Genomic DNA, 27,179 nt, shown 5'->3' on the forward strand with positions numbered 1-27,179 from the left:
GGAACACCACATCCAGTGCTGGTGTTCACAACTCAAGAAGGATGTGGATAAATTGAAGAGAGTTTGGCGAAGAGCCATGACAATGATTAAAAGACTGGAAAATCCACCTTACGGTGATTGAGCTCCTTGAATCTATCTATTTAGCTTATGAAAGGGAAGCTGAAAGGGTGACTTGATTACAGTTTATAACTATGTGAGGAACAAAAATTTAAAGCTAGATAAATTCAGACCAAAAATAAGGCGTAATTTTTAACAGAGAGTAATTAACCACAAACAATTTACTAATGGAGGTGGTGGATTTCCCATCACTTGCATTTTTTCAATCAAGGTTGGATGTTTTTCTAAAAGAGATGCTCTAGTTCAAAGAGGAATTAACTGAAGGAAGTCCTTTGGCCCATGTTATACAGGTCAGACTAGATCGGCAGATGAACACATTTTTGGGGTCAGAACCCATTTGTAAATCTTGTAGCCTGTTGTGACTCAGAGACCTCCAAAAATCCAATGTCCCCCTCACCTGGAAGGGTCTGGCAGGGGACAATAGGTTTCAAAGCGAAGATTCCAGATGCAACTGGGGGAGGGGCAGTGAGCCAAGACTATCCCCCTCCCCCAAATATACACATCCCATAAGGGGCAAAGGGAAAGTGGAAGTTGGGGGCCTGGAGGGAAAGTGGAGAGAGTGGGGGGTCTCAGGGTGCAGAGGAAGGAGCTGGGGAAAGGATATGGAGACTGGTGACCAAATAGCACCCCAGAAAACAGCCCCCACATGTAAAGGGATGGGGAAAGATCTGGGAGGCTGGGGTCCAGGATGGGTAGTGTGACAGAGGGGGAGTTGCCCAGCCGCCGAGGAGGGATATATTGGTGGGCCCAGGCTGAGAGGCCAGATGGGGGTTTGGAACACAGGGTGTAATCCAGCTGCAGGGTGGTACAACAAGGGGCCAGGACTGGAGAATGGGATAGAAACTACTTTCTCCCAGCTCCTGTCCCAGAGGGGTCTGGGCTTGGCTCCCCTCTCTGGGCATTGCAGCAAGCTGGGTTACATTGCTGCTCAGGTTTGGCCTAGCCTTCTTGACAGGAGGCTGGCCAAGCTCAATTTGTGAGAATGGTGTTGCAACCTAGTACATGGGGTTGAAGTGCCAGTCACTCAGATTTGGCCCAGTAGGCCCCCTGTCACCATTTATGCCATCTATTGCACTGGGTGCTTATGCTGTAAGCCAACCCTGAGTGACTGTAACCTTGTGCAGCGGATGGCAAGGTCTGGAGCGGAGGGCTGAGCCCAGCCTGTCCCGCAACCCTTTAACACATTCTGATGACCCAATTTTGAGTCATGACCCAAAGACAGAGAAACCCTGAACTAGATGATCACAGTGGTCACTTCCAGCCTTAAAAAAAAAAATTTATGACAGCCACCTCTGCCTTAAAAGAAAGGAGATTTAATCCACTCCTGTTTCCAAGACTGAACTGCTTTTTAAGGACAAATCATTTTAGAAACTCCCTACTGGAAAAACATGGGAGCTACCTGCCACAATCCCAGAGAGGAAGACCAGAAGCCAGCTACATCAAGCTTGTAATGTTCAACATGTACCAGGCAATTTAACTGCCAAGGAAGTGTACCACAGAAAAATGGCAATGGCAATATCAAGGGAAAGGAGACTAGACGAGCCCCCTTCTCCTTGATGTTCTACCCTTCAGATAGGTGGGATGACTCCAATAACTATGGGGGGGGGAAAAAAAAGATATAAAATTATCTGATGCCCCATCACAGCCTGAAAACCAAGGTAGAACCACCAGGAAACCTTGTTTAGTAAAAGGGAGAAGCCTCCAATGATACAAACTGATCTGCAGGGGTGAACCTCTATTTGTTCACACAAGCCCAGCTGGGTGACTGGAGACGCAGATCAACATCCAGCTGAAACTACAAAAGAATATAAAGAGAATTACAAATACCAAGCCAAATTCAATCAAGCCACAAGATCTCTACTCTTGCAAAAGTAATAGTTCTTTCACACAAAAAGTGGCCATGTACTCAGTAACATCTCCTCTGCATTACAATACCAAGACCTGCAGCATTATGAGATCAATACTAAACCAGTGCCCCAGCAGAAGGAAGAATATCACCTACTTAATCAACATTAGGACTTTCCCTGAAGGGCTCTAGTCCAAAATCTGACCCAGGTAGATGCTGCTAAGCTTGTGAGATGTCACAGAATCACAGCACAAACTGGTAGGCCTATTTGCCAAGGCAAAAAATTTTGAATTGGATCTTGAAGTGATTAAAGAGGCAGTTAAGCTGTTAGAGGACAAGCTGATGCGATCATAAGTCCTGGTACAGACAAGTAAGTGCAGAATAGCAGCATACGACAGAGGTGAGGGATCCAGGATTTATGGAGACTACAGATTAGGGAGCTGCAGTTTTCAAGATCAGAGATAATGAACTGTCATTACTATGAAAAACGAGATTGCAGTGTTGTTGTAGCAGTGTTGGTCCCTTGATATGAGAGAGACAAGGTAGGTGAGTTAATATCCTTTATTGGACAAACTGCTGGTAGTGGAAGGGACAAGTTTTTGAGCTTCACAGAGTTCTTCCTCAGGTCTAGACATGGTAACCAAAGTGACCAAGCTAAATGCAAGTTGAGACAGACTATTAAGCATAAGGGGTTCACACATGTTGTAGGGACCATTTAAAATGAAGTGGACAATTAATACCTCTGCAGTTTTTGCCAAACAAGGACATTCCACTCGAGAAGTAGATTGTATCATGGAATGGCCACCCAAATACCTCAGGAGAGCCTGCTTCAATACAGAGGGAAAAAACCCACTGCCTGCACATCTCTAGTAGTCACCCCTCAACCCACAACAGAACCTATTTGGGGCAGCAAACACTTACAACCCATATTTGATGGGGACTACATCCTGAAAGAAATCTTTCCCAAACCCCCTCTTCTGGCCTTCAAAACAACCCAACCTCATCACGAGAAGCAAGCTCCTTACTGACCAGGACACACCAACCAAAGCAGCACAAGACCCTGCCAGAACAGATGCAAAACCTGCAGTCATAGCTCCACTACTATGATGACCAATACCCCCCGCCCCAAAACACATCAAAACACAAAATCCATAGGTCCTACATACACCTGTTACAAAATAGGGTGTACCTCACCCAATATATCAAATGCCCCAACAACTATGTGGATGAAATCAATCACTGTGCTCTCTAATGAACTCAGGCAGCACAATGATAAGACAAAAATATTGTATTACCTATGAGTGAACACTTCACAAAGCAATCACTCCATATCCAGCCTCAGTCCTCATCCTCAAAGGAAACCTCAAAAGACGAGCCTGAGACCTTAAATTCATAACTTTGCTCAACACTACAAACCATGGACTTAGCAAATACACTGGTTTTATGGCTCATTAGAACAACCCGTAACACACTCTGCTGCTTAACGTTCCATCATCCTACGACTGCAGAGCTATTCATTGCCTACTTAATTTTAAGTCGTCTCCTACAAAACGTGCAAACCCTTATGCTTAACAATATGTCCCACCTTGCATTTAGATCTGACACTGTGGTTACCTTCTCTAGACCAGAGGAATAACTCTGTGAAGCTCAAAAGCTTGTCCCTTCCACCAACAGCAGTTGGTCAAATAAAAGATATTATCTCACTATCTTGTTCTCTACAAAAACCTTGGCTTTTTCCATTCCTTATGTGTTTAGTGTTACAAGCATGAGCTTATATTAAAATAGTTTATGAAACACAATTTCCCTGGTGACCATTTAATGCTCTCTCTACTTATTCACATCCTTGTCATCTCCAAGAGAGGGTAATGTCTTGTTCTCGACTTAGGGCTACTCTTCAAGGCCCCTGGAAGATTCAATTAATATACAATGCCATCATTTAACTTTTTACCAAGAGAGGCACAAATTGAATCAACTCACGCATACCAGAAGATAATCAAGTTAGACAAAAAGAAAAGGAATACTTGTGGCACCTTAGAGACTGACCAATTTATTTGAGCATAAGCTTTTGTGAGCTACAGCTCACTTCATCGGATGCATTCAGTGGAAGAAGTTAGACAAGCACTTTATATTCAAAAATCAACATTGAAAAATCCATATTAGCAGCTTTTCCATAATTATAGTTTTCTACAGAATTTTGTGAAAATTCAGGATATTTCTCCCTTAAAAAAAAACAAACAAAAAAAACATTTTACAAGGAAGTTTTACTAACAAGCAATGTTTCATTGATATGATGATCTAAACTCTGATAATGCAAACCATCCCACAACTCAGTGGGACAAAAAACTATTTAGCTTTTATTCCTCCGGCAAAAAATATTCTTCATATCACAGGACATTATAACATTTGAAATACTGTAACAAATTTCGCATTCAAGTTTTTCCAAACATTCCAATTGTAAACATGAAGGAGAAAAATTATTTGGGGTAATACAAGAGGTAATAACTGGATAATGATCACAGTGACAAAATCCTTTGAAAATAATGGAGACAGATAATGGAATGAAATTAAATACAAGCTTCATGAAAGATCTATTAGGGTGAGAACAATTTCCCAAGAAAGGTGATACATACTATTTAGGATATTTAAAATTAGACCAGACAATGTTCTAGAAATGTGATCTATAGAGAACAATACTGCAATGGCAGGGAAATAGACTGTAACCATTTAGGTCTCATCTCTACCTTTTGTGATTCTGTATACCTTTGGCAGAGTATAGAACATTTGGCTCCTTAATGTTTAAACAGCTGAACAGAAAATATAATCTTGCAGCTAACATGATGGAACAAGTATAAGAAGTGATGACCTCTCTAGTACATATGATACATTTCTGAACTTAAACATACCAATAACTTATTTTCATCAAAAATACCAAGAGTTGTATTCAAAATGTTTCTTAATCAAAGTGAACAAAACAGGTTTAAAATCAAGCGTATCAATGTATAGTGTTATAAAAATCCTTCATATAGTTATTTAAAATAAATTTCGATAAAAATTTAAAGATATTGCACTGAAAACTGATGTTAACAGATTTACATCTATAAAATCAAGTATTAAAAAGCTCTGAAAATCTTTCCCATTTTGTTCCTTATATACAACTGTGAATTCATAATTGTCCATGTATCTTGAAATATGAAAAGACTTCAGCTTGGTCACTTGACTGCAAGTTTCTATAAAGAAGACATGGTCACGAGGAGAAAGGATGAATTTCCTTTATGTTCTCTCTTCCTCCCTATAGTACATCAAGCTGTGCAAATAGTTCTCTCACAGGAAAGGGTTCCAAAGCTTTCTCCGCATTCTTCCAGTTGCGAAAATTGTCTCTGTACCATTCAACTAGCATAAACGAGAAGGTTGAATTTAAGACATAGATCAAATTAAACAGAGAAACAGACAGTTATATTTGTACCCTTTTCCAGATACCACAAGGAAGCTAACACAGCAGTAGTATAGTTATACATAAATTGCATTTTGTGAAATATATAGCTAATAGTATTTGGAATCTTCAGTGAAGTCCTTAACCAAGATACTATTGTACCATATCAAAATGTCTACTTTATTTTTGCCCCTGTTTTTAAATTATATTAATAATGTTAAGGTGACTTAATGGGTTTCTTTTTAAAAAAATACTAATAGGAACATAAGCTACTTAAAGAGGAATTAGTTCTACTGGCTAGTTTGAAGAAGTAAGCTTGGCAGCGTTCTAATTTTAGCTACTCCTAAGATAACAGTAAATTTCAAAACCAAAATAGTCTCTACTTCTTTACTCCCAAATAACCACCCCTAAGTGAGTTACAGATATTAAATGTAGCATACTTGTTTTCTTTATTCCTTCCTTCCACGGAACTTTAGGTTTCCATCCTAAGTTGTGCATTTTTTCTGAATTCATTGGATATCTTAGGTCATTGGTAGGTCTTAAAAAACAAATACAAAAATACAAGTTTAAAAAAAATACAGTTAAAGCATGTACAATATTTTTCAAAACAATTCAGTGTACAGCACTTTGCCTAATATGAGTGCTTGAGGGCACTGTAGAGCATTCTTTAATTAAAAATGATTTCCCCATTCAAACAGATCTACTTTGTCACATTTTCAAAACATTTCTATCATGCATGTGATCATGCACAAAACTCATCATGTGCAGCTGCCCAGGGAGAAAAATGAGGAGTTCGGCCCCTACAGTAACTTAAACCCCACTGTGTTAGTGTGTTTATATTTCCACCCATCCACCCACTCTGGAGGGCTTTAGAACCCAGATGGTGCTTCCCACCAACCCATGTGGCCTTTGGAGAAAACTGCAGAGAAGCTACCAGAGACTCCAGCTGATAGCGGCAGAAGCACCCAAAGCTGAGACCTCTGGTCCTTTGGGCATTCGGAGAATCTTGTACAGTTTTCACTGGACTTTCTCTGCCCGCTGCTGGTTTGCTGTTTGATCCTCTCCTTCCCCTTCCCCCACCCCCAAGTCTTTTCACCTTAGTTTCACTCCACATCTGTCCCTCTTACCCTCTTCTCCTCTACCTTTTCTTTCTCCCTTCACCCCGTTTCCTTCCCTTTGCGTTCCGTTTAACTTATTCCTACCTAACTAACTGTGTGTGTGTCCCCCAAGTTATGGAACTAACTTGATCATGGAAATTTATGTCCAGAAGAAACCTCAAGAGGTCATCAGTCCATCTGGCTGTGCTCAGACAGGACTAAATATACCTCCCAGACCATTCTTAAAGATATTTGTCTAGCCCATTCCTAAAAAACTCCAATAACTGGGATACCACAAGCTCCCTAGGCAACCCATTCTAATGCTTATCTATCTCTCTGAACTGAACTGATTAATTCTTGTCTTACCATCAGAGAACATGAAGAACAAGTGATCACCATGCTCTTTATGATACCACATAATGATATGATAGCCTTTTACATATTTGAAACCTTCAGCCTTTGCACCTTGAGAGTCAACAGGCCCAATTATTTCAGCTTTCCTCAGAGGTCATATTTTCCAAACAACCTCTTATTTTGTTCTCTGGGCTCTCCCTAATTTATTCACTTCTTAAAGCTGAAGCCTCACCAGCGCTGGGTAGGGCAGAATAATTACTTTCCATGTTTTACATAACATGCCTGTTAAGACACTGCAGAATTATATTTGCCTTTTTTGCAACAGCACCACACTGATGACTCATTCAATTTGTAATTCACTATAACCTCCAGATTCTTTTCTGCAGGACCACTGCCTAGCCAGTTATTCCCCATTTTGCAGTTGTGCGTTAGATTTTTTTTTTCCTTCTTAAGTGCAATACTTTGCACTTGTCTTTATTGAATTTCATCTTGTGGATTTCAGATCAATTCTCCAATGTTTCAAGAAACCTAATTCTGTCCTCCAAAGTGCTTGCAACCTCTCCCAGGGTGGTGGTATCTGCAAATTTTACAAGCATACTACCTCACTCCATCATCCAAGTTTTTAATGAAAATAACAATAGTACTGGACCCTGAACAGACCCCTGCAAGACCTCACTGGATAGGTCTTCCAAGTTTGACAGCAAACCACTGATAAATATTCTTGAGTAGTTTTTCAACAAGTTATGCACTCACCTTATAGTAATTTCATCTAAACCACATTTCCCCAGTTTGCTTACAAGAATATCATGTAGGATAATGTAAAAAGTCCAGATATATTATGTCTACTGCTTCCCACCCCCCCCAACCACTAGACCAGTTACCTTGTGAAAGAAAGCAATTAGATTTGACATCATTTGTTCTCGAGAAATCCATGCTGGCTATTAATTTTCACCTTATTTTTCTGTAGGTTTGAGCAAATTGATTATTTAATAATTTATTTCAGAATCTCTACAGATATCAGGCTGAGTGGTCTATAATTCCCCAGGTCCTGTTTTTATCTCTTTTTGAAGAGAGGTACTATGTTTACTTTTTTATAGTCCTCTGGGAGGTCATTCATCCTCCATGAATTGTTGAAGACAACAGTTAATGATTCAGAGATTGCTTCAACTAGTTCCTTAAGAATAGTAGGGTGAATTTCGTCATTGTCTGCTGTCACCACACAGTTTCTTCTGCTTAAGTGTTCTACCCTTCTAGCACTCTGTGTCTGTTTTATCTATTTATATTTTAAGCTCTTTGGGACTGGGACCATATACTACCCTTTGTACAATGCGTAGCACAGTGGGGGTCCATTTGGAGTTGGCTCTTCAGCACAACCATACTAAACATTATTAGTAATAGATACTAATAATACGCTGTTAGGAAGCTTCAAATATTCACCTTGTTTGAAGCTCTGAAGATATGGCAGTACTCTAGAAATCTAGAACAGCAACATCACTATTAGTGAGAGCTCAGTGCTGCTCAATACATGGAACCTAAATGTACCAATATCCACTGATGGAAAGTGAATGAGGAGAATCCTACTTATGTATTGCACCTTTTATCGAAAGTGCTGCTTACTTGAGGAGAAAAGCTGCTATATCACTGCATCTAGGAGCTCATGCACCTAGGCAGTAAGCCATAGCTACATTCCAGGAGTTGACATAAGACACAGATGCTGCTGAACCGTTTGGGTGCCAGTGGAAATATGGATAAACTATTTTCAACACTGTTCCAGTAACTGTAGTGATTTCTGTCACATAGACACAAAAGTCTTGTCTGTTAGTCTCCTCAACCACATACCTTCCAGACATTGAATAACCGTTACTTAAATCAAATAGAATATAAAGTGTCTTCTGCTACATTTTAAGATGTTATAGTACTGTCACCATAATTATTTTCCAAGATGCAGCCTACAGAGCTAGTCTTTCCAATTTCCCTGCTTTATGTTTGTTCACAGCAAGTGAGGCAGGGTTTATATTTTATAGAAAACTTAGTTTTCATAGGACAATGTCCTATTCTTCTTCAACACTTCAGGGCTCATGTGTTCCCATCTCTAAAGTTCATAAGTCTCTTGATCTTATCAACAGCACAATGACAGCTTGTGTATTTAATGCTCTAGGAATTATTCTGGGGAAGTTCTATGGCTTGTGTTATACAGGTCACACTAGATGATCACAATGGTCCCCTCTGGCCTTGGAGACATCCATCAGTCTAAATTACAGTCAAAGGGCTGCATTTGGCCCATCTGACGTATTTATGCAGCCCATGTAATTACATTCAGATTGTCCACAATCTAAGGTTTAATCTTTTTAAGTTAATAAATTTAAAGGCCTCCGAGCTGCCAAGACAACCTTCAAAATATGAACAGAATAACTGATAGTTATGGATAAGATTCTATCCCAGAGGTCACAGATTCCATGACTTTCTGGGACCTCTCTGACTTCTGGGGCAGGGCTGAAGCAGCGGCCGGCCCCTGGACGGTCAAAGCAGCTGCCGGCCCCCTGGAGCTGGAGCAGCAGTGGTCATCAGGGCTGGAGCAGCTGCAAGCCGCAGCAGCGCTCTGACAGTGTGTTGTCCTCCCCGCCCTGCAGGGTATTTTAAGTAAAAGTCAGAGACAGGACATGGGCAATATATCCATGACAGAATCTTAACCTGATAGTCTTTCTGAGCCTGCAGATCAACTGAAACAATGGCTCAGAGGTGTGACCCTCCTGCTCCATACTAATCTCACTGGGGGTGTCAATTCTAAAGCCGTTGATGCCATGTTAATGGTGATATTAACTATTCCATTATTGATCATTTCAGAATAGAGAATGGGGGCACAAGTGAAGCCTGCAGAAAGGTGGGAAATTGGGAGTTGCTTCAAGGAAGGAAATGCAGATGGAGAACAGAGACGGCACACAAAAACAGGAAGTTAAACAAATGACAGAAATAAGACTGGTTGTAAAGGTCAGAGTTTCTTCCATCCTGCATGATGGTGAATGTAACAAGGTACTGAACAAACAAATTAAGACAGTTTAGTTACGACATAAAGGCCATATTTCTACACTTTATCTTTGTGCAAATCTCCTACTGACAGTAGGCATTCCTCTGTGGATTAAGGGGAGGAAGTACCACTGTACACACACACCTTGGCCTATGACTAAACGGAATATGCCCTTCAGGGTGAGCCTGACATCACTGATCTATGCAGGAACAGACTAGTGTCACAAAAGGAGATAATTAGATTTTTTTTTGTTTTTGTTTTTTTGCGCAGTGGTACAAAGAAAGTACAACACAAAAAAAGATAGAACACATCTTTAAGATAAAAAATCCCCCAATAGACTGTTAACCAATTCCTCACCTGTCTTTGACATAATCCACCCAATGTTCCATTTCAGATTCTGAATTGGTCTTTTTTATCTGTCAACCAGAAAAGAATAAATCGTTTTCTATATTACAAACCTAGTTACAATGCACAGAAATAAATCAATATTAAGGTCTGAATTTAACACTGGATTAAGAACCACCATTTCTGTATGCTTTTTCGTTTAAATTTTATGACCTGTGGCTGGTGAAATTATTGCAAGTTAACTAGTTTTGACCATTTATAGTGATTCCAATGGCCACTCTTCTCCAGATACCTTCCAATACTTGTTTAATAACTGGATTTTTGTATATTTCTAAATTATAGCAAGATTTTACTTATGGCAATTCCACATTCCCTGACCAAAATGAAACACAGTATCAAGAAGTAGTTGTCAATTGATGACTGGTCATTAGCCTGCATGAAAAGCAGGTGGAGAGCTCTCAATGCTGCCCCCTTTAAAAAAAAGCCTTGCAACAGTGAGAAACAATAATAATATCACCACCTATTTCTTATACAGCACTTTTCATCACTAGATCTCAAAATCCTTCAAAGTCTTTAAATGTATTTATCCTCACAACATCCCATTTTACAGATGAGGAATTGAAGCACTAAGAGGCTACATTACATGCCCAAGGTCACACAGGAAGTTTATGGCATAACAGGAAATTGAACCCAGGTCTCCCAAGACCTAGGAAGATTGCATTAGTATGGAGACTGAGCTATCTTCAGACTTCTAGATAATTTCTTCCAGGTCAGGATCCCAGGAGGAATGACAAAAGTCTGTAGTGTGGGGTAGCTTGCACAGCTGTTTTGTGCACTATACCTGTGCTACCTGTTCTGTGGATCTATGGCACTTCTGTCTCTCTAGGGGACTGTCAAACCTCATCTTTCCTACCCTTTGAACATTAAACTCACATAAGCCCAAAGTAATTCAAATCCTCTGCAGTTCAATTGCAGGTGTACCATTAAGAAGAAAAGAAACCACAAATACTCTGAACTGTCTACATTGTTTACTTACTAGATGGATTAATTCTTTAGCAAGCTGTACAATGGACATTTCAAAATTGGTTCCAATGTTATAAATTTCACCTGGCTTCCCCTTCTTTAGAACAGTAAGGAATGCTTCTACTACATCAGTGGCGTAAAGAAAATTCCTTCTTTGAAGCCCAGAACCATGAACGCAGCTAAACAGGAAAAAAAGATACTGTGTGGTATAAAAAATTCTTTTAAAAACAGAAGTATCCAGTTATTCTATCAACATTTAGACGTGTGTTTTTAAGTGGATAAAACTATTAAAAATCAAATATGCTTTTTGGTTGAAAGAAGATTCTGTTTGAGTTAATTTTAAAAATAGCCTTTTTTGGTTCCTGATTGCAATGTAACTAAAATGCAAGTAAGTTATGAACATACTCAGATTACTAATGGGACTAATTTTAAAAACATTAAATTTATGAAGAACACTGCATTGATTACAATTATAACCAAAGCTTTTCCACCACATACTCCCTGCCACAAACCAAAAAAACACTGTAGAAAACAAGTTACATACCATTTCCTGTTCTGATGCAACAAAGATATAAACTTTGGAATAACCTAAACAGCAATAAATAAATAAAGTCTGTTCATTTTAGAAAAAGCTGAAGCTCTACAAGGACTTGCAAGGTGAAATCATGGCCTCACTGAAGTAAATGGGCCCAGGATTTCACCCATAAAGAAGATCTATTTAAAAACAGAGCAAAACAAAATTGAAAGTTAGATGGAAGAACTGACCTAATATATCCATTTGAATTTTAAAAGCTGTTTAATAGAAAAAAGTTTAGGGTTTTTTTAAAAGCATATTTGTGAGAATGCATGCCTTGCAACATTCATCCTAACACCCAAGCTAAAAGTTCCTTGGGCATGGAAGTTACATGCATATTTATTTTCTTGTTCAAAGTGAACATTTATATACATATCAGAAGTCTGTTCAAAGGATTTTACTCGAGACAGGAAATATGATCTCCGATTCTATGATACAAACCAGTGTAATAGTAGATAACCAGAATGGGGAACTAGAATTCATAATCTTCTGCTCTAAAAATCACTGGAGATCACAGGATCAGTAGTTTTAAATCTTACTCTCTTTAGGGAGCCAGTGAGGTCCTGATCCTACGAATATGCTTAACTTTATGCATATGAGGAGTCCCACGGACATCTGTGGGGTTACTCAAGTGCATAAAGTTAAGCACATGTGAAAGCATTTGCAGGATCAAGGCAAATGGGGCTAACCACTTGAGCAAGTATGAGCCTACCTTGCAAAGAGCTGTCACACCCAAACATCCACATGTAGGCAAAAAATTACTCAAACATCTGTGAGCATGAGTTAAAATCCGGTGGTCTGGTACCTACCTGTAACAAATCAATAGCTACAAACAATGGTTACTACAGTTGCCAGCTAAACAGCACAAACACGGCACAAAGATAGAAAGATTGAGATACTAATTTTTGAGCAAGAGTCCCAGGCTACCTGTAAGTACTTAAGTTGGCAATCGTGGTATACAGCTGTGGCCAAGTATTCATCAAAAACATATAGCTTCCTACAGAACTTTAAAATGGTTGTTCCAGGAGTTATTTTTTTCTAACTATAAACAGCTATAGATTTTAGTTCATTTTGACTCTTCATTAGTCAGTCCATTAAGTCCCTAAATATTTTTTCTTTATTCTTCTATGAGTTACCTCCAATTTGTCTAAATTTTTCCAAGATGGTCAGAACTAAAAGCAGTGCAGAGAGGCACAACCTCACAAAAATAGCACAAATATGCCTTTGCAAAATGCTGCATTTCTTCATCAAAATGTGCATTAACTTTCATTGTCATTTATCCACTATCACCCACATGTATCCCATGTTTGGATAGTAGCAATACAAAACACAACTCCCTCCTATTTAATATCTATTTTGAATTATTCCTTTCCACAAGATAAACCTAGACAAACGCAATCCACTTCAATTTCATTTCTGACCAGATTTCTGACTTTTTTAGGCTTATTTTTGTCTTTACTGATGCAACTCCACCTTCTTTCATATCTGAGGTATTTTTTAAAAAACATACTGTTCACTTCACTTTCATATTATCAATGGAGTTGTTAATTAAGACTGGAATTAACACCAATCCCTGTGGCACCCTAATATTCTCTGAAAATCTAGAAGCATTGAGTATTGTCAGAATTTTTTACAAATAGGTATATGAGACACTCTAGCAAATGCTTTATTGGAAAAATGTAGTTCCCGCTTTCCCCTACATCAACCAACATGAGTCATCTATTCTAGGTAGTTAGTTTGGTAGGTTATTAGTATCAGACTAGGCCAGATGGTGCTAATTGAGCTTGACCCATTTTGCCTGCGATACAAATTATTTTCTTTGGAAAACATTGTAAGTATATTCTGACCAAAAAAAACAAAAGAAAACCCCCCCAAAACCAAAAAAAAACCAGTGGTAAAACATCTAAACCACCTTTTTACAATGGATTAGAGAGTTAAGATAGAAACAAGCATCTAACTTACTTACTTTTTCTGGATACTGATGTGGTCCATAAACATTGCTGCTTCGTGTGATAACAACTGGGAACTTTAAAATATTAAGCACATGAGTATTATCTGTTAAGGACTGTAGACCCAAACTGCCTTAGCTTCTTCACCGACCAATTAATAGTAGCAATTCACAATTTTGTAGTGCCTATCCAAATATCTGGAAGCACTTTATGAATAAATGAACCCCCAAGACACACCTGCCAGTAGACAAGTACCTCCAGTTTAGAGATGGAGACATGCAGTCAGCAACAGAAGTTTCTGATCCCCATTCTCATTTGCATTCCTGTCTAGAGGACACTACAAACATGTCTACGGTAGACTCTATAAAGAGCCTTTATGTGACATTTCTTATTCAAAAGAAATGTTTCACTGTCACTAACAGACATCTTTTCCTGAGTTTTCCCCATCCCAAGACAACAAACTTATGAAGAACCTTCAAAGGGCCTGAAAAAAATATGATGAAGAATGAAGCAAGACAGTTTACAATTGAAATGTTTAAACAAACCAGGATCTGCATAGCAATTTAAAGCTTCAAATAAAAATAAATAAGGGAAGATGGAAGGTTGCTTTCCCCATGGGAGCAGACAATGCAATTTGGTTACCGTAACTTTGCACACCCCTACTTTGGAATATATGATTTCTTTTACGTTTAGCTCTAATTTAGAAACTAGGGCATTTAGAGTTATTTTTGATAGACTGGTAGAAGAAAGATGATAATTCAGAAGTTTACAATTACAATGAAAAAAGAGACAATCTTTGCAAGGGGCAGATGTGCCTGACTGAATGGGAGAGGCTAGGGCTCAGCCAGTCTGCATGGAGCAAGCTCCCTAACAATCCCTTTCCGCCCCCACAAATAACTGGTTCCATATTTTTCCCACCCATACCCAACACAACTCCCTCCTATTTAATATCTATCCAAGTTCACACCCAGGCTCCTTCCCAGCAATTTACTTCCCTCCCCCTCAGCTCCTCCGCTACCCCTGAGTCCCCCAAGCCTTTGCACTGCTTCTGAGGGATGTGGGAAATACGATTCTGTATTGTAGTTTAAATGAATTATTACTCAGAGTTCTGTATTAATATGCCTAGTAAGGAATATATTGGTCAAAAAACATTTCCTGAATCTTTTTTGTTGTCTGTATTGTTACAGACGTATTTGCTGACAGGCATTTTGAAATAAATGACCAAAAATAATTGAAACTGGTGTGATTATATTGTGTTATTTTGACAAATAAAATATGCAGAATTTTAAAATATTGTGCACGGAACTTTTTATTTTTTGGCATGGAATTCCCCCAGGAATATCAATGTAAGCATATACTTCCTTATATTCTATACCCCTAGCAATGACACAATTATAAGCAATAGCCAAAATGTAACAGATTCAGGCCCAGAAGGTACCTTTCTATCATGGCATGATTCCAAAAGGGTCAGTGCTTTTCTGTACCAAGAACTCCTAAAAAAATAATGTCATTACTGGTTATTGGACCTTAATGAAAGTTACCTGAAACAGTTTAGCGCTACACTTTGCTCTCTTCTGGGTTTCCCTATCTTATTTTGCTGTGTTTTCCCCTAGCCACTGTACTCCACATGTCTTTCTAAACAAACTTACATAACTAATCATTTACTGCATCTAGTATCCAATCTATCATGTTTTCCTTATTTTTAGTATTCAGCCCAAACTTTAAATATTTCTAGGGTCACTATAAGTTTAACAAACAACCCCTCTTTCTCATAATCTCATTATTTTTGGTCATGTGCTTCACGCCTATTACTTATGTCAAAATCCAAACTCAATTTAAAACTATAATTCATTCAGATCTAATGTGGGCTTACATTCCTACACACAGTGTTTACACATTGTGGGACATTTTCCTTTGACATATATGGAAGGGATGCTATTGCAATGAACCTTATAGCTTCTGAAACCTGAATAAGCTTACCTGATACCTTTCCCAGTAAGACTGAACAAAGCATTCTGCAGCTGCTTTAGATGAGGCATAAGGATTTGTTGGTCGTTTGGGTGAAGCTTCATCAAATTCCTGAAATAAAAAGAATGATAACTTTCATTACATAACAGCTTTCACCCCAAAGAATCCTACAATGGTTTTAAAGCCTCATATTGAAGCTATGGTCAGACCATTTCTACTAGAACTGGGGAAACATACAGTAGTTGTTTGACAGTACTGGAAGTGAAGAATACATCATTCAGCTGAGAACAAAGGAGAAATTTAAGGCAGAGTATAAATGCCCATACTGAAAATGGGCCAAAACAGCAGGGCTAACATTCTTACACTTTCAGAAATACCTCACCTTTTGTGAAAGAGCCTCAAAGGATAAGGATCTCTGTTTTCCGTCTTGTGTAAACCAGTATCTCCAGAAAAGTGCCTTAACACCATAAACATTATTCATACCTCAACACTGGTGGGACATTAATTCAATTCTTATTTAGACCTCAATCCTCCAGAGTTCCACATGGGCAGATCCCATTGACATCAATGGAATCAGCCCATACAGAGTTCAGTGCAGAACAGATGCCTTGGATCAACACCACATCATGCAGCAGCTGGTTCCTCAAATGTCTCCCATCCACTTACAACACATGTCCAACTCTGCTTAGTTTAAAAAGATCAGTCTGTCTCAGGTGGCACGGCTACAAGCCATAAAGATGTACGAGTTTTTTTTTTTAAATCATGGATGATGCCAAGAAAATGCTATTTTAGAACTCTACCTTAAATTCACATTGAAGTCAAAATCTCCTTTTCATAAGAAATATTCTTGATGTATTTAGTGTACAAGTAATGAAGAAGATCACATTAACTGAATGCATCCGATGAAGTGAGCTGTAGTTCATGAAAGCTTATGCTCAAATAAATTTGTTAGTCTCTAAGGTGCCACAAGTCCTCCTTTTCTATTAACATACTAGAAGGCAATAAGCAAAAACCTGAACCCTACAAAACAAATATATCTTCCCACCATACTGCAAAGGCTTACTAGGCCAACTCATCAGTATTCACTTCTCTCTAGTCAAAAATTATCTGAATCCTCTTTGCCAGTCAAACAGTATTTTGAATGGACTCCCCCAGACAGTTACATCAAGCCCAGGGCAATCAGCAGCCAGCCACCTACCTCATGAGGCCAAAGCAGAAACACTGAGACCTTCACCTCATGGTGATCAGCACATCAGTGGTCAATTAATCCTTCACTATCTATGAACTTTTCATCAAAAAGTCACCTGCTCTTTTATGCATCACAAACATTTGGCTGACACTGCAGGCCCAGTGTCGGTTCACCTCACCCCTTGAGGCTACTCTAACAACACAGGCCTAAGGAGAACAAATCCACAAGCATCGTAGCCATTCTATTCCCTTGTGGGCTCAGATGCAAGAAGAATTCACTCAAAATAGAATCAACAGAGCTAGTCCACTTAACCTACAACTGGCATTTTATTAATCTACAGACCTTCAGATGTCCAAATTTTAGGCTATGCCTACACTGCACTTTCATCGGTAAAACTTTTGTTGGTCGGGGGTGTGAAAAAACACACCCGATGGACAATAGTTTTACAGACGAAAACTGCTGATGTGGAGCGCTCTCCTGCGGACAAAGAGTGGCTACACTGTGTACCTTACAGTGGCACTGCTGTTGTGGCACAGCTGCGCTCCTGTAAAGTGTGCAGTGTAAACATAGCCTTAGTAAAGGAACTGACTGAGGTTCTGTCTGATATGGTGATGAAATTCACACCACTTATCGTGGGAAAACTTTAAAATCCACACGATCAATGGCACAAAACCTCCTACCCAATCTCTCTACTTTCTTGAAGGCAATCTCCAGACCCACACACAGCTACACCCCAGACTGGATGAGTTCTTTAGAGCAACATACCCCTGTGATCCCAGTGGGGTCTGCTGCAATTTAGAAGCAATTGGTACTGAAAAAGACTCTCTTATCACTAATTTGCTACGATGCGTAACCTTACAAATTGGTAGATCTGAGATGAGAACCTCTTAGTTAACTGGATATAGATCCAAAGTAGGCCATATAAAATTCTTTAGTGCAAGAACATAACGGCGGCCATACTGGGTCAGACCAAAGGTCCATCTAGACCAGTATCCTGTCTTCCGACATTGACCAATGCCAGGTGCCCCGAGAACAGAACAGGTAATCATCAAGTGATCCATCCCGTTGCTCATTCCTAGCTTCTGGCAAACAGGGACACCATCCGTGACTATCCTGGCTAATAGCCATTGATGGACCTATCCTTCATGAACTTATCTAGTTCTTTTTTTAACCCTGTTATAGTTTTGGCCGTCACAACATCCTCTGGCAAAGAGTTCCACAGATTGACTGAGCGTTGTGTGGAAAAACTACTTCCTTTTGTTTTAAACCTGCCGCCTATTAATTTCATTTGGTGACCCCTTCGTTCTTGTGTTATGAGTAGGAGTAAATAACACTTCCTTATTTACTTTCTCTATACCACTCATGATTGTATAGACCTCAATCATATCCCCCCTTAGTCGTCTCTTTTCCAAACTGAAAAGTCCCAGTCTTATTAATCTCGCCTCATATGGATGCCGTTCAATACCCTAATCATTTTTGTTGTCCTTTTCTGTACCTTTTCCAATCCCAGTAAATCTTTTTTGAAATGGGGCAACCACATCTGCACGCAGTATTCAAGATGTGGGCGTACCAGGGATTTATATAGCAGCAATATGATATTTTCTGTCTTATTATCTATCCCTTTCTTAATGATTCCCAGCATTCTGCTTGCTTTTTTGATTGCCTCTGCACACTGTGATGTTTTCAGAGAACTATCCATAATGACTCCAAGATCTCTTTCTTGAATGGTAACAGCTAATTTATACCCCATCATTTTATATGTGTAGTTGGGATTATGTTTTCCAATGTGCATTACTTTGTGTTTATCAACAACGAATTTCATCTGCCATTTTGCTGTCCAGTCACCCAGTTTTATGAGATCCTTTTGTAGCTCTTTGCAGTCTGCCTGGGACTTAAACTATCTTGTTAAGTTTTGTATCATCTGCAAATTTTACCACTTATCAAAATTTTGTATCATCTGCAAATCACCTCACTATTTACCCCTTTTTCCAGATAATTTATGAGAGGACCTTCCCTCTTATCCCATGAGAGCTTACTTTGCTTAGGAGCCTTTGGTGAGGGACCTTGTTAAAGGCTTTTTGAAAATCTAAGTACACTATATCCACTGGATCCCCCTTGTTCACATGCTTGTTGACCCCCTCAAAGAGTTCTAGTAGATTGGCGAGGCATGATTTCCCTTTACTAAACCATGTTGACCCTCCCACAACAAATTATGTTTATCTATGTGTCTTAACAATTTTGGGATTAATCTATGAGAAATAGTATTCCTTTTCTCTTTCTTTTAATCAAAGCGGGCTTAAGTTGTACAATTCTCCCTGCTGATTAAAAAAGAAGTTGTGAATGGGTAGTAATCAGTAAGGTTTCACCGCAATACTGAGAAGTAGTTATCGCCATTACTTTTTGCACTGATGAAGGAATCACTGCCACAAACTGTCAAACAAGGCTATGTCTTTCCTTATTTACAAAATGCCCAAAAGTGTGTTCGGTATTTTAGGGCTTTTCTACATGGCAAGTTATTGTGCTGCAACCCAGGGTGTGAATCTACAGTGCACTAGATTGCTGCACAGTAACATCCTCTGTTGTCACAGCTACAGCTCAGTGAATGTCCAGGGGTGCAGCTTGACATACTGCTACTTGAAAGCGTAGTTTGCCAAACTATGCAGATTTACACGCGGGTTTGCCACACAGTAACTTACCATGTACACAAGCTCTTAAATATATAGCAAAACAAGTTCCTGCCACATAAAGCTTACATTCTAAGTAGACAACACACAAAGAATGCCAGAAAGAACAAAATGTTCTTTAAATAAAGACAGGCTCAAAAGCACCCTGGGCAGAATTTGTGACAGGACGTTCTTTCCATACCACTTAAAATGTATTTCTTCAAATGCATTTGTTTGTTATTTTTTTTAACTGTCTACCCATTGTTCTAGGCATTTTGCATTAAATGTAATGCACAAATGATAAAAGATGATGAATAAGAGACTGTTACTAAACTATGTTTTAGTAACTATCAGTACTTGTTTATAAGTTTCATCATCTTCAGGAACAGCACAGACAGTATACGATAGTTCATTCACAGAAGTCATGGGAAGTTATTAAAATCTTATTTTTTTCTGTTTGAAATCTTTAAAAATATGCATAAAACAAGCAGAGGTACAAAAAATACAGCTGTGTTTTCAAGCTCACCTCATCAATGCTACCTCCATATACTTCATCTGTGCTGACATAAATGAACTTCTCCACACTGGCTTCATATGCAGCAGTGACCAGAACATGAGTGCCATAAACATTCACATAGGTGAATTCCAGGGAACGCCAAAATGAAAGATCTACAATGGAATGAGTTTATTTTAAAATTTAATCTCACTAGGGTAGAGAATGAAAAAAAGTTTTCAATTCAGGCACTGAAGACTTTAAAAAGATGACTTGGCATAGAGAGATTAACAGTGAACCATATCATGAGGCACTGTAGAGATGAAAGTTTCTGGTGGTGTTTTAACATGAGTTACTTGATTATAATCATGTTAATTGGCAAAGACAAATATAGACACTCCCAATATCTGCTCCAAGACAAACATTTGTACCTGGTAACAAACCATGACCAATTCCAGAGTGAACTACAACCAGGAATAAAATGTTTGCCGAGTACTTATATTTGCCTTTACAGTAGTGTTAGTTAACTACTGTATATACTTGTTCATAAGCCAAATTTTTTTTAGTAAAAAAAGGGAAGCATCAGAGAAGGGGGTCAATTTATGAACGGGTATAGAGAAGGGGAGTGGTGACACTTTTCACATCTGACCTGAGAGCAAAAAGGGCATCACCCAGTCCAAAGTCTCACAAATGACTTACAATCCAAATGTCTTGGTTTGTGAAAAGGAGTTCAGAATCCAAAAAGCCAGGTTTTCCTAATACAAGTACTACAGATGTTCAAGGTATTGTGCATGAGGGTGGGGTGGGGGAGAGGAGGGCACTGAAGTAACCTTTTAAGGCCCAGTCTCATGAACTGACAGTGCAAGAAACAAATTTGAAGGAAATTTCCTGTCTAATGGTACAAAGGTCCCATTCTAGTCAGGATGGTCCTGTGATGCTAAACTTTAAACTTATCCCTGGACCAAAAATGAACCATGCCCAGCACCTAATACCAGTATAATTTCTCGGGGGAGAGGGAGAATGGTGTGGGAGAATGGCAAAGGGAAAAAAAAAGTAAAGGAATATTTTCTCTAGCTGATAGCTTTTAAGAAAATAGGAGCTGACTGAAACTGCTCACAGTCTGGAATGTTGGTAGCAGTACCATTGGAGATGAATTACGGTGCGGAGAGCAGATAATGGTGGTCAAAAGGCATGTGAATAATGGACTTTATCATATTGATACCTTCTCTTGACAGTTCCATTGAATAATGTTAGTTCGTATTTAGGCACTTAAGTGTAGGGTTTTTTTTAAATCCTTTGGTGTCCTGCACTTTCCTGGATGTTTACATGACTCATTGATTATAAACCTCTGAAAATAGGTTTGTAATGGAAATGCTGACAGAAAGGGCCGGATTATGACATTTTGATAAGTTATGTCAAGTGTAAGATGCCCCATACCATAAAAAAAAATATATTATTTTCACAGAAAGGACACTGAATATATGAACATGAAAGCTTTATATATGCATATATACAAAAATAGAATAATAATCTAACTAAAACATATGTCTTGCAATATGCCTGTTTGCATTATAAAATAGCTTCAAATTAACATATTTTCATCTAAGATTTCTTAATTTGTAGATATGAAAACTTTATATCTACAACACAAAATCAGCTATACAGACCAGTTTACTTAAAGGAAGCTGTACAGCCTGCCGTATGTCTGTTTGCACATCACATTAATTTTAACACTGAAATTTAAAACGTTTTCCTTTGTGATTTTTGGAGAGCAAAGTCACTGATGGTGTCCTCAAATTATAAGCTATGGAGTTTGTCACTTTCGATGCACAGAATGCTTAGGTGGATAGATGTCTGCCAAGAAAATGCTGCAAGAAAAGCTCTCTTCGTGTTCACTTCTCTAGCCTCTGTCTCCTCCAGGACTATTAATTAATCTCGAGTAAACACCTCGGACACACAGTGATAACAAGCTATATGCGCGAAAGAAAAAGAATTTACCAGAAAAGAGAGACTGGTAATCTCTAGACAGGCATTGAGAAAGTGAGAAAAGCTAGCCTATATTCAAGCAAATATAATGAATATCATAGCCTATTAAAGCCTATAAATCATATATGCACATAGTTTGAAATAACTTGCTCAGCAAGTACTCAGAATATTTTGATATATAAGTATATCTTCCTTCACTTCTCTCAAAACCCTCTATCTATCCTTTTGTCAGCACTCTGATATTTACTGTGAGGGTTCTTCAAACTGACAGAGGGAAACCAACACAAATTTATCCTCAAGAGCCACTCGAACCAAGTCCATAAGAGATCACCTGCAAATTCAATCACGTGAAGCATGAATAGTGCATAAAGCAGAAAGCGGTGTGCCCTAAAATACACAACAGTATGTATGAAAAGATCAAAAGAAGAAAGAACACACTAACTCTTAAGAAAACTTAGAAAAACAGGAATGAAGGCACTATATGACTGAGCGTGCTGGACCGTAAACAAAAGATGGAGGCCTTCCAGCTATTACCAGCCAAGGGGGACAGTATACGAGAAGCAGCTGGCCAACAAAATGCTGCCTTAGGAGACTGACAGCAGACTTACTCATAAAAATACTAATTTTATAAGTGCAATTATTGTTTTTCTTCCCCTCAGCCAGGCCTCTCACCTGTCAATAACAAACAATTAGTGAAGGGTAACAGAGGTCAAGGGTATTTGTGTAGCCAGATGTGTATATTTGTCATATTTGAACGAAAGTGTCTATATTTAGAGAGAATTTCCTTTTTCCCCCCCATCTCCTTTATTTATCAGCCAATTTTGATAACATTTGAAATGGAGTCAGTTTTTTCTTTTTTAGAGGCCCCTCATATTGTGAGGCCCTAAGCTGTATCTTAGTTATCTTATGCCTTAATCCAGCCTTGCTGACAGACCCTGAGCCTTAACGGTGCTACTTGGTGTTGCTATAATAAATAGACAATTATCATCCTTTAGTTTAATATGAAGTGACAGGAATGAAAACAGCACCAATATGAATAGGTTACTTATTTCAAACAAAACACCTAGAAGATTTATTACAATAACCACATGCAACAATGCTCACCTACGTGGGTTTGTGCTGCAAAATGTAGTACTATATCAATTTTCTCAGTTTCAAAAAGTAGTTTTATAAAATGGGGTTCACAGATGTCACCCTAAAGAGAAAAACAATTAGATTAAAAACAAAGATAGCAATCCAAGTCAGCTTTTAATAATGGAGTCACGACTCTTAACTCTACCAAGTTTTATCTATAGTGTGAAAACAGCATGTAGTCTGTTTTGTTCATTTTATCCATGACTTGATGCAGGTCTGCATTCCTGTTGATTACTTGTAATACTACCACGTCAGTCCATATTTACTGAATAGCTTATTTTTAAAAAAACATAGTACACAAGAATCAAAAAGAGCTAAGCACTTACATACAAGTGGGACTACCTCAATAAGTAAATGCTCACCAGCATGAGTAAGGGCTTTACAAATTTGGCTTAGAGTTATGAAGAATGTACCCTTTGGCATTGCCGTCTATCACTGTAAAATATACTAGAAGTCTTCTCCCCCTCCAGACTCTCTGCCTGCCCTGAATTAACGCTCTTAAATTATAGTTGGAAATTTTTAACTCAAAAACTTCCTTTTTCATGAGATAGAAATATGTATTTTTTCTGAAGAGGGTGAAGGGAATGGGGAGCCGTGAGATGAACAATTCCATTTCAGCTAGTACGGTTTCTCTTCCCTCACACCAAATTCTCATTTTGGATGGAAACATATTCTACTGGCAGTTGCACCAACATACTCCTAACCCACTCTTCAAATAGCAAGGCAAATAGCTGTGTCAGTCGCCTAATTAGGTCAGCAAGGTATACAAATTGGGCAGTGTGTAATACCCTATAACACAATTACTGTTAATCTATAAACATAAAATCATAGGGGAAGTACTCTGTTGATACTTACAATAAGCTATTACATAAAATAAATTACCAAATCATGTCCAGGTGTCATTCAGTTGTTCCCTCAACACATTTTATAGCTAAAGAAATAAAATACTGTGTAACCCTCATACTTGCAGTCAAACTAGCCATACTCTTAAAATAGCAGAAATGTTACTTTAAACATAAAATGACCAGTTAATTTAACCTATACTCATTAATTGAATAAAGTTCATATTAAAAAGCCACAATCTCATGAGGGGAGGGGGGAATTCAAACCAACAGCCTCCTTGTCAGAACCTGTTGGTGATGATAAAAGAAGGATATTCTTAAATTTTAGAACTAGCTGCAGTCAATGTTAAAATAGTTTTTAAATTACACAGAACAAATATTAAGTGAATTAGCAATGGCAAGAGACACTACGTTTATTAGAGAAAACTGCAAAAATTACATCTTTGAAATGATCTAATTAGTTTACTTCAGCACTTACACTTCGAAGTTAATGTGCATTTTCATGAATTGGAATGTGAACTATCACAAAAACAGCAAGTGAAAAAACTCTCCCCTAAAACAATCTTCGTGAAGCCAGAATTCATAGGCTAAGCCACAGGGTCAAAAGTTCTGTTATTTGAAAGAATAAGTCAGTTAACAGAAAATTAAAACAGCCCATAGGAAAAAAGTAAAGTCTTCAAAGAGCAAGCAAAAGCACTGCTAAAAACAAAGAAAAGAATCACATATCTAATTTTTTTAAAAAGTGATTCAAAAACTATGCTTTCCTGTAGTTTATGCATTAATAGAGAACAAACTATAGCTACCTCTAAAAATGAGGAAACAGAAATGTACTTCATGCTTTTCAAGCAAGGTTCTCCAATATATTCAGAATCATATTTGATTTTTAAATCTCAGGATTAATTTATGTACATTACCCATTAAATATGAAGCTAAATTATCACCACTAGAAATTTTATAAACATCTCCTATACTAATATTCAAACTACTTACAAGTTTTAGCTATACTATACATAAACCATAAAGATGTTATGAATAATTAGTGAACAAACAGTGACACCTACTGGCTTTAAAAAAAGGCAGATGAACTGAACTGAAGATCATTCTAGGATCCAGTTCATAGTTTTCAGAACTGGCTGGCAATAGTTCCAATAATATAACTATTCTGTATAACTACACAGGCAAAGGTGTTAGTTTACCTTTGCTCAAAATACTACACACCAAAACACACACTAGGGAAACATTAGGTTGACATTTTCCCATTTCTCCACCTCAAAGCTAACACACACTAGTAAATGTTCTTTAAACAGCATCAGCATTATTTAGCCTTTGCTACTAAAGGTTCGCAGATTTTGACAACTCTACTGTAGGTTGCTGAGTTCCCATTTTTACGGAAACCAGTGCGTCTTCAAAAAGTCGATGAAGGATTTAAAATAATGTGTGTTCCTTATTCTACCTCCAGAGAAATACACCCTTGAGTCATCAAAATTTCAGTAATTTTCAGTGGGGAATGCTGAACAATGCTAATACTCTTAAAATTATACACATATATTAGAACCTGCAGGTTTTTGGTTTTGGTCCTTGCAATGCATAGCGCATAATACTTGGTATAACTAAATACTTTGTAGTATGCTCTTATAATCTTAAAATATATCACCAGCTCAATTATTTTTTACATTAACATTCTTCCCAGTTTCAGAAGCACTTTACAAACATCAGCTAACTAATCCGCACAACGCCCTTGTGAGGTGTGTAATGAAGTATTATCCCCATTTTACAAAGGAGGAAGCTGAGGCATGTAAGATTTAAGTAACTTGCAGAACAATCCCCTTCATCTGTCAGGGAAAAGAAGCTCTTTACTACACCAGTATATTGTTTTTAAAAGAAGAGGGGACACCATCTAACCTAATTTTATCTGAAGAAACAGCAGGAGAAACCCTAATGGTAGGGCTTATCTATATATAGGAAAGTTATTAGGTATAAATTGCCTCATGTCCACACACACTGGGTTTTTTTAACCTTATCTGGCATCTTATCCCACTTTAATTAATCCTCTTTGGAAGATACGCAACTATTTTGGAGTGAGTTATACTGGAATATAGTTTGTATGGACCCTTCCCTATTTCAGATTAACCATACCACTTCTGGAAGTCCTTCCACTGCCATCCCACAGTGCACTGTTTCACATTTAGGTCAGCCTGTTTACCTGTATGCTTTCTACTGCTCTGGGATCATCTTGACTGGATGTCACCATCCTGTTTAAATACTAGCATGTTCCCAGGTACACCCCTTTGTGATTCCAGCTCATGGCAAGCTCATACACATGAAGTTACATACCTATTACATCAGCAGCCATGCCACATTCACATCCTCGACTTTGGCTCCCTGACCAGCTGGAACATTTTGCAGAGGCACCGTCTCTTGCTGTTCACAATGTTAACAAAGTAGCTCCTTTCTCCTATCTAAGCCCTCAGTAAGCCATCATAAACCAGGTAAGCTGAGTCTCCCAGAATGACAGGGGAATCACACCAACATTCACGTTCATAGTGGTCTTGGGAGCAAGTGTCCCATTTTTCCTTGCATAAAACAATGCTGAGTTTCTGAAGTTCCTAGCATCACAGATTCCCACACTATCCCATATTAACCCTGGTTGCCCTTCCATAGCGATCAGCCAGGTCTTGCAGCATCCTGGTGAAATACACTTTTCTCCGAATGAACTCGGAGGTCTGGTTTTGGGGACAAAGACTGGACACCTGGGTCCCATCAATGACCCCAATACAATTCGAAACGCCACTGTGCAAATCCACCATCAATAACTTTCTATGGTGTGTCCAGGTTCTATGATCAGCCAGCAGCATCTGTTCTACAGCAGCATAGACCTCCATGACAACAACCCAACCACCTGATCTACCAACACCAAACTAGTTATAGCAAAAAACAGCATACCAAAGAAACTCCCCCATTCAGAAAAGCCCCTAGTCACAGAAGTTCAGGATTCATGTCTGTGTTCTCATCTTGAATTTCCACTTCAATACTCATAACTAATGCACATACAAGGTCATTCTGCTGTCTACACTTGCACTCATTCCCTGGAATCTATATCATGCCATCCTATAACCAGGCATTGTATCAGTCTGACTAGGGCAG

At 38.5% G+C, this 27,179-nt stretch overlaps 1 protein-coding gene across 3 annotated transcripts in view; it reads right to left on the reverse strand.

Moving 5' to 3' along the window:
• Positions 1-3,990: 3,990 nt before the first annotated feature.
• TGDS (TDP-glucose 4,6-dehydratase) overlaps positions 3,991-27,179 on the reverse strand; it is a 32,972-nt gene continuing 9,783 nt past the window's right edge. For 2 of the 3 annotated variants that reach the window (XM_077812669.1, XM_077812678.1), the window contains exons 4-12: positions 23,164-23,254; positions 20,107-20,249; positions 15,741-15,839; positions 13,778-13,837; positions 11,782-11,825; positions 11,251-11,416; positions 10,227-10,285; positions 5,834-5,931; positions 3,991-5,353 (exon numbers count right to left, since the gene is read on the reverse strand). In XM_077812669.1, coding sequence (XP_077668795.1) covers positions 5,253-5,353; positions 5,834-5,931; positions 10,227-10,285; positions 11,251-11,416; positions 11,782-11,825; positions 13,778-13,837; positions 15,741-15,839; positions 20,107-20,249; positions 23,164-23,254 — 861 coding nt within the window. In that variant the 3' untranslated portion in view covers positions 3,991-5,252. The remainder of the gene's footprint in view (positions 5,354-5,833; positions 5,932-10,226; positions 10,286-11,250; positions 11,417-11,781; positions 11,826-13,777; positions 13,838-15,740; positions 15,840-20,106; positions 20,250-23,163; positions 23,255-27,179) is intronic. The other variant, XM_077812685.1, reaches the window with a different exon arrangement.

This window comes from Eretmochelys imbricata, chromosome 1 (genome assembly GCF_965152235.1).
Source record: "Eretmochelys imbricata isolate rEreImb1 chromosome 1, rEreImb1.hap1, whole genome shotgun sequence".
NCBI classification, from domain to species: domain Eukaryota; kingdom Metazoa; phylum Chordata; order Testudines; family Cheloniidae; genus Eretmochelys; species Eretmochelys imbricata.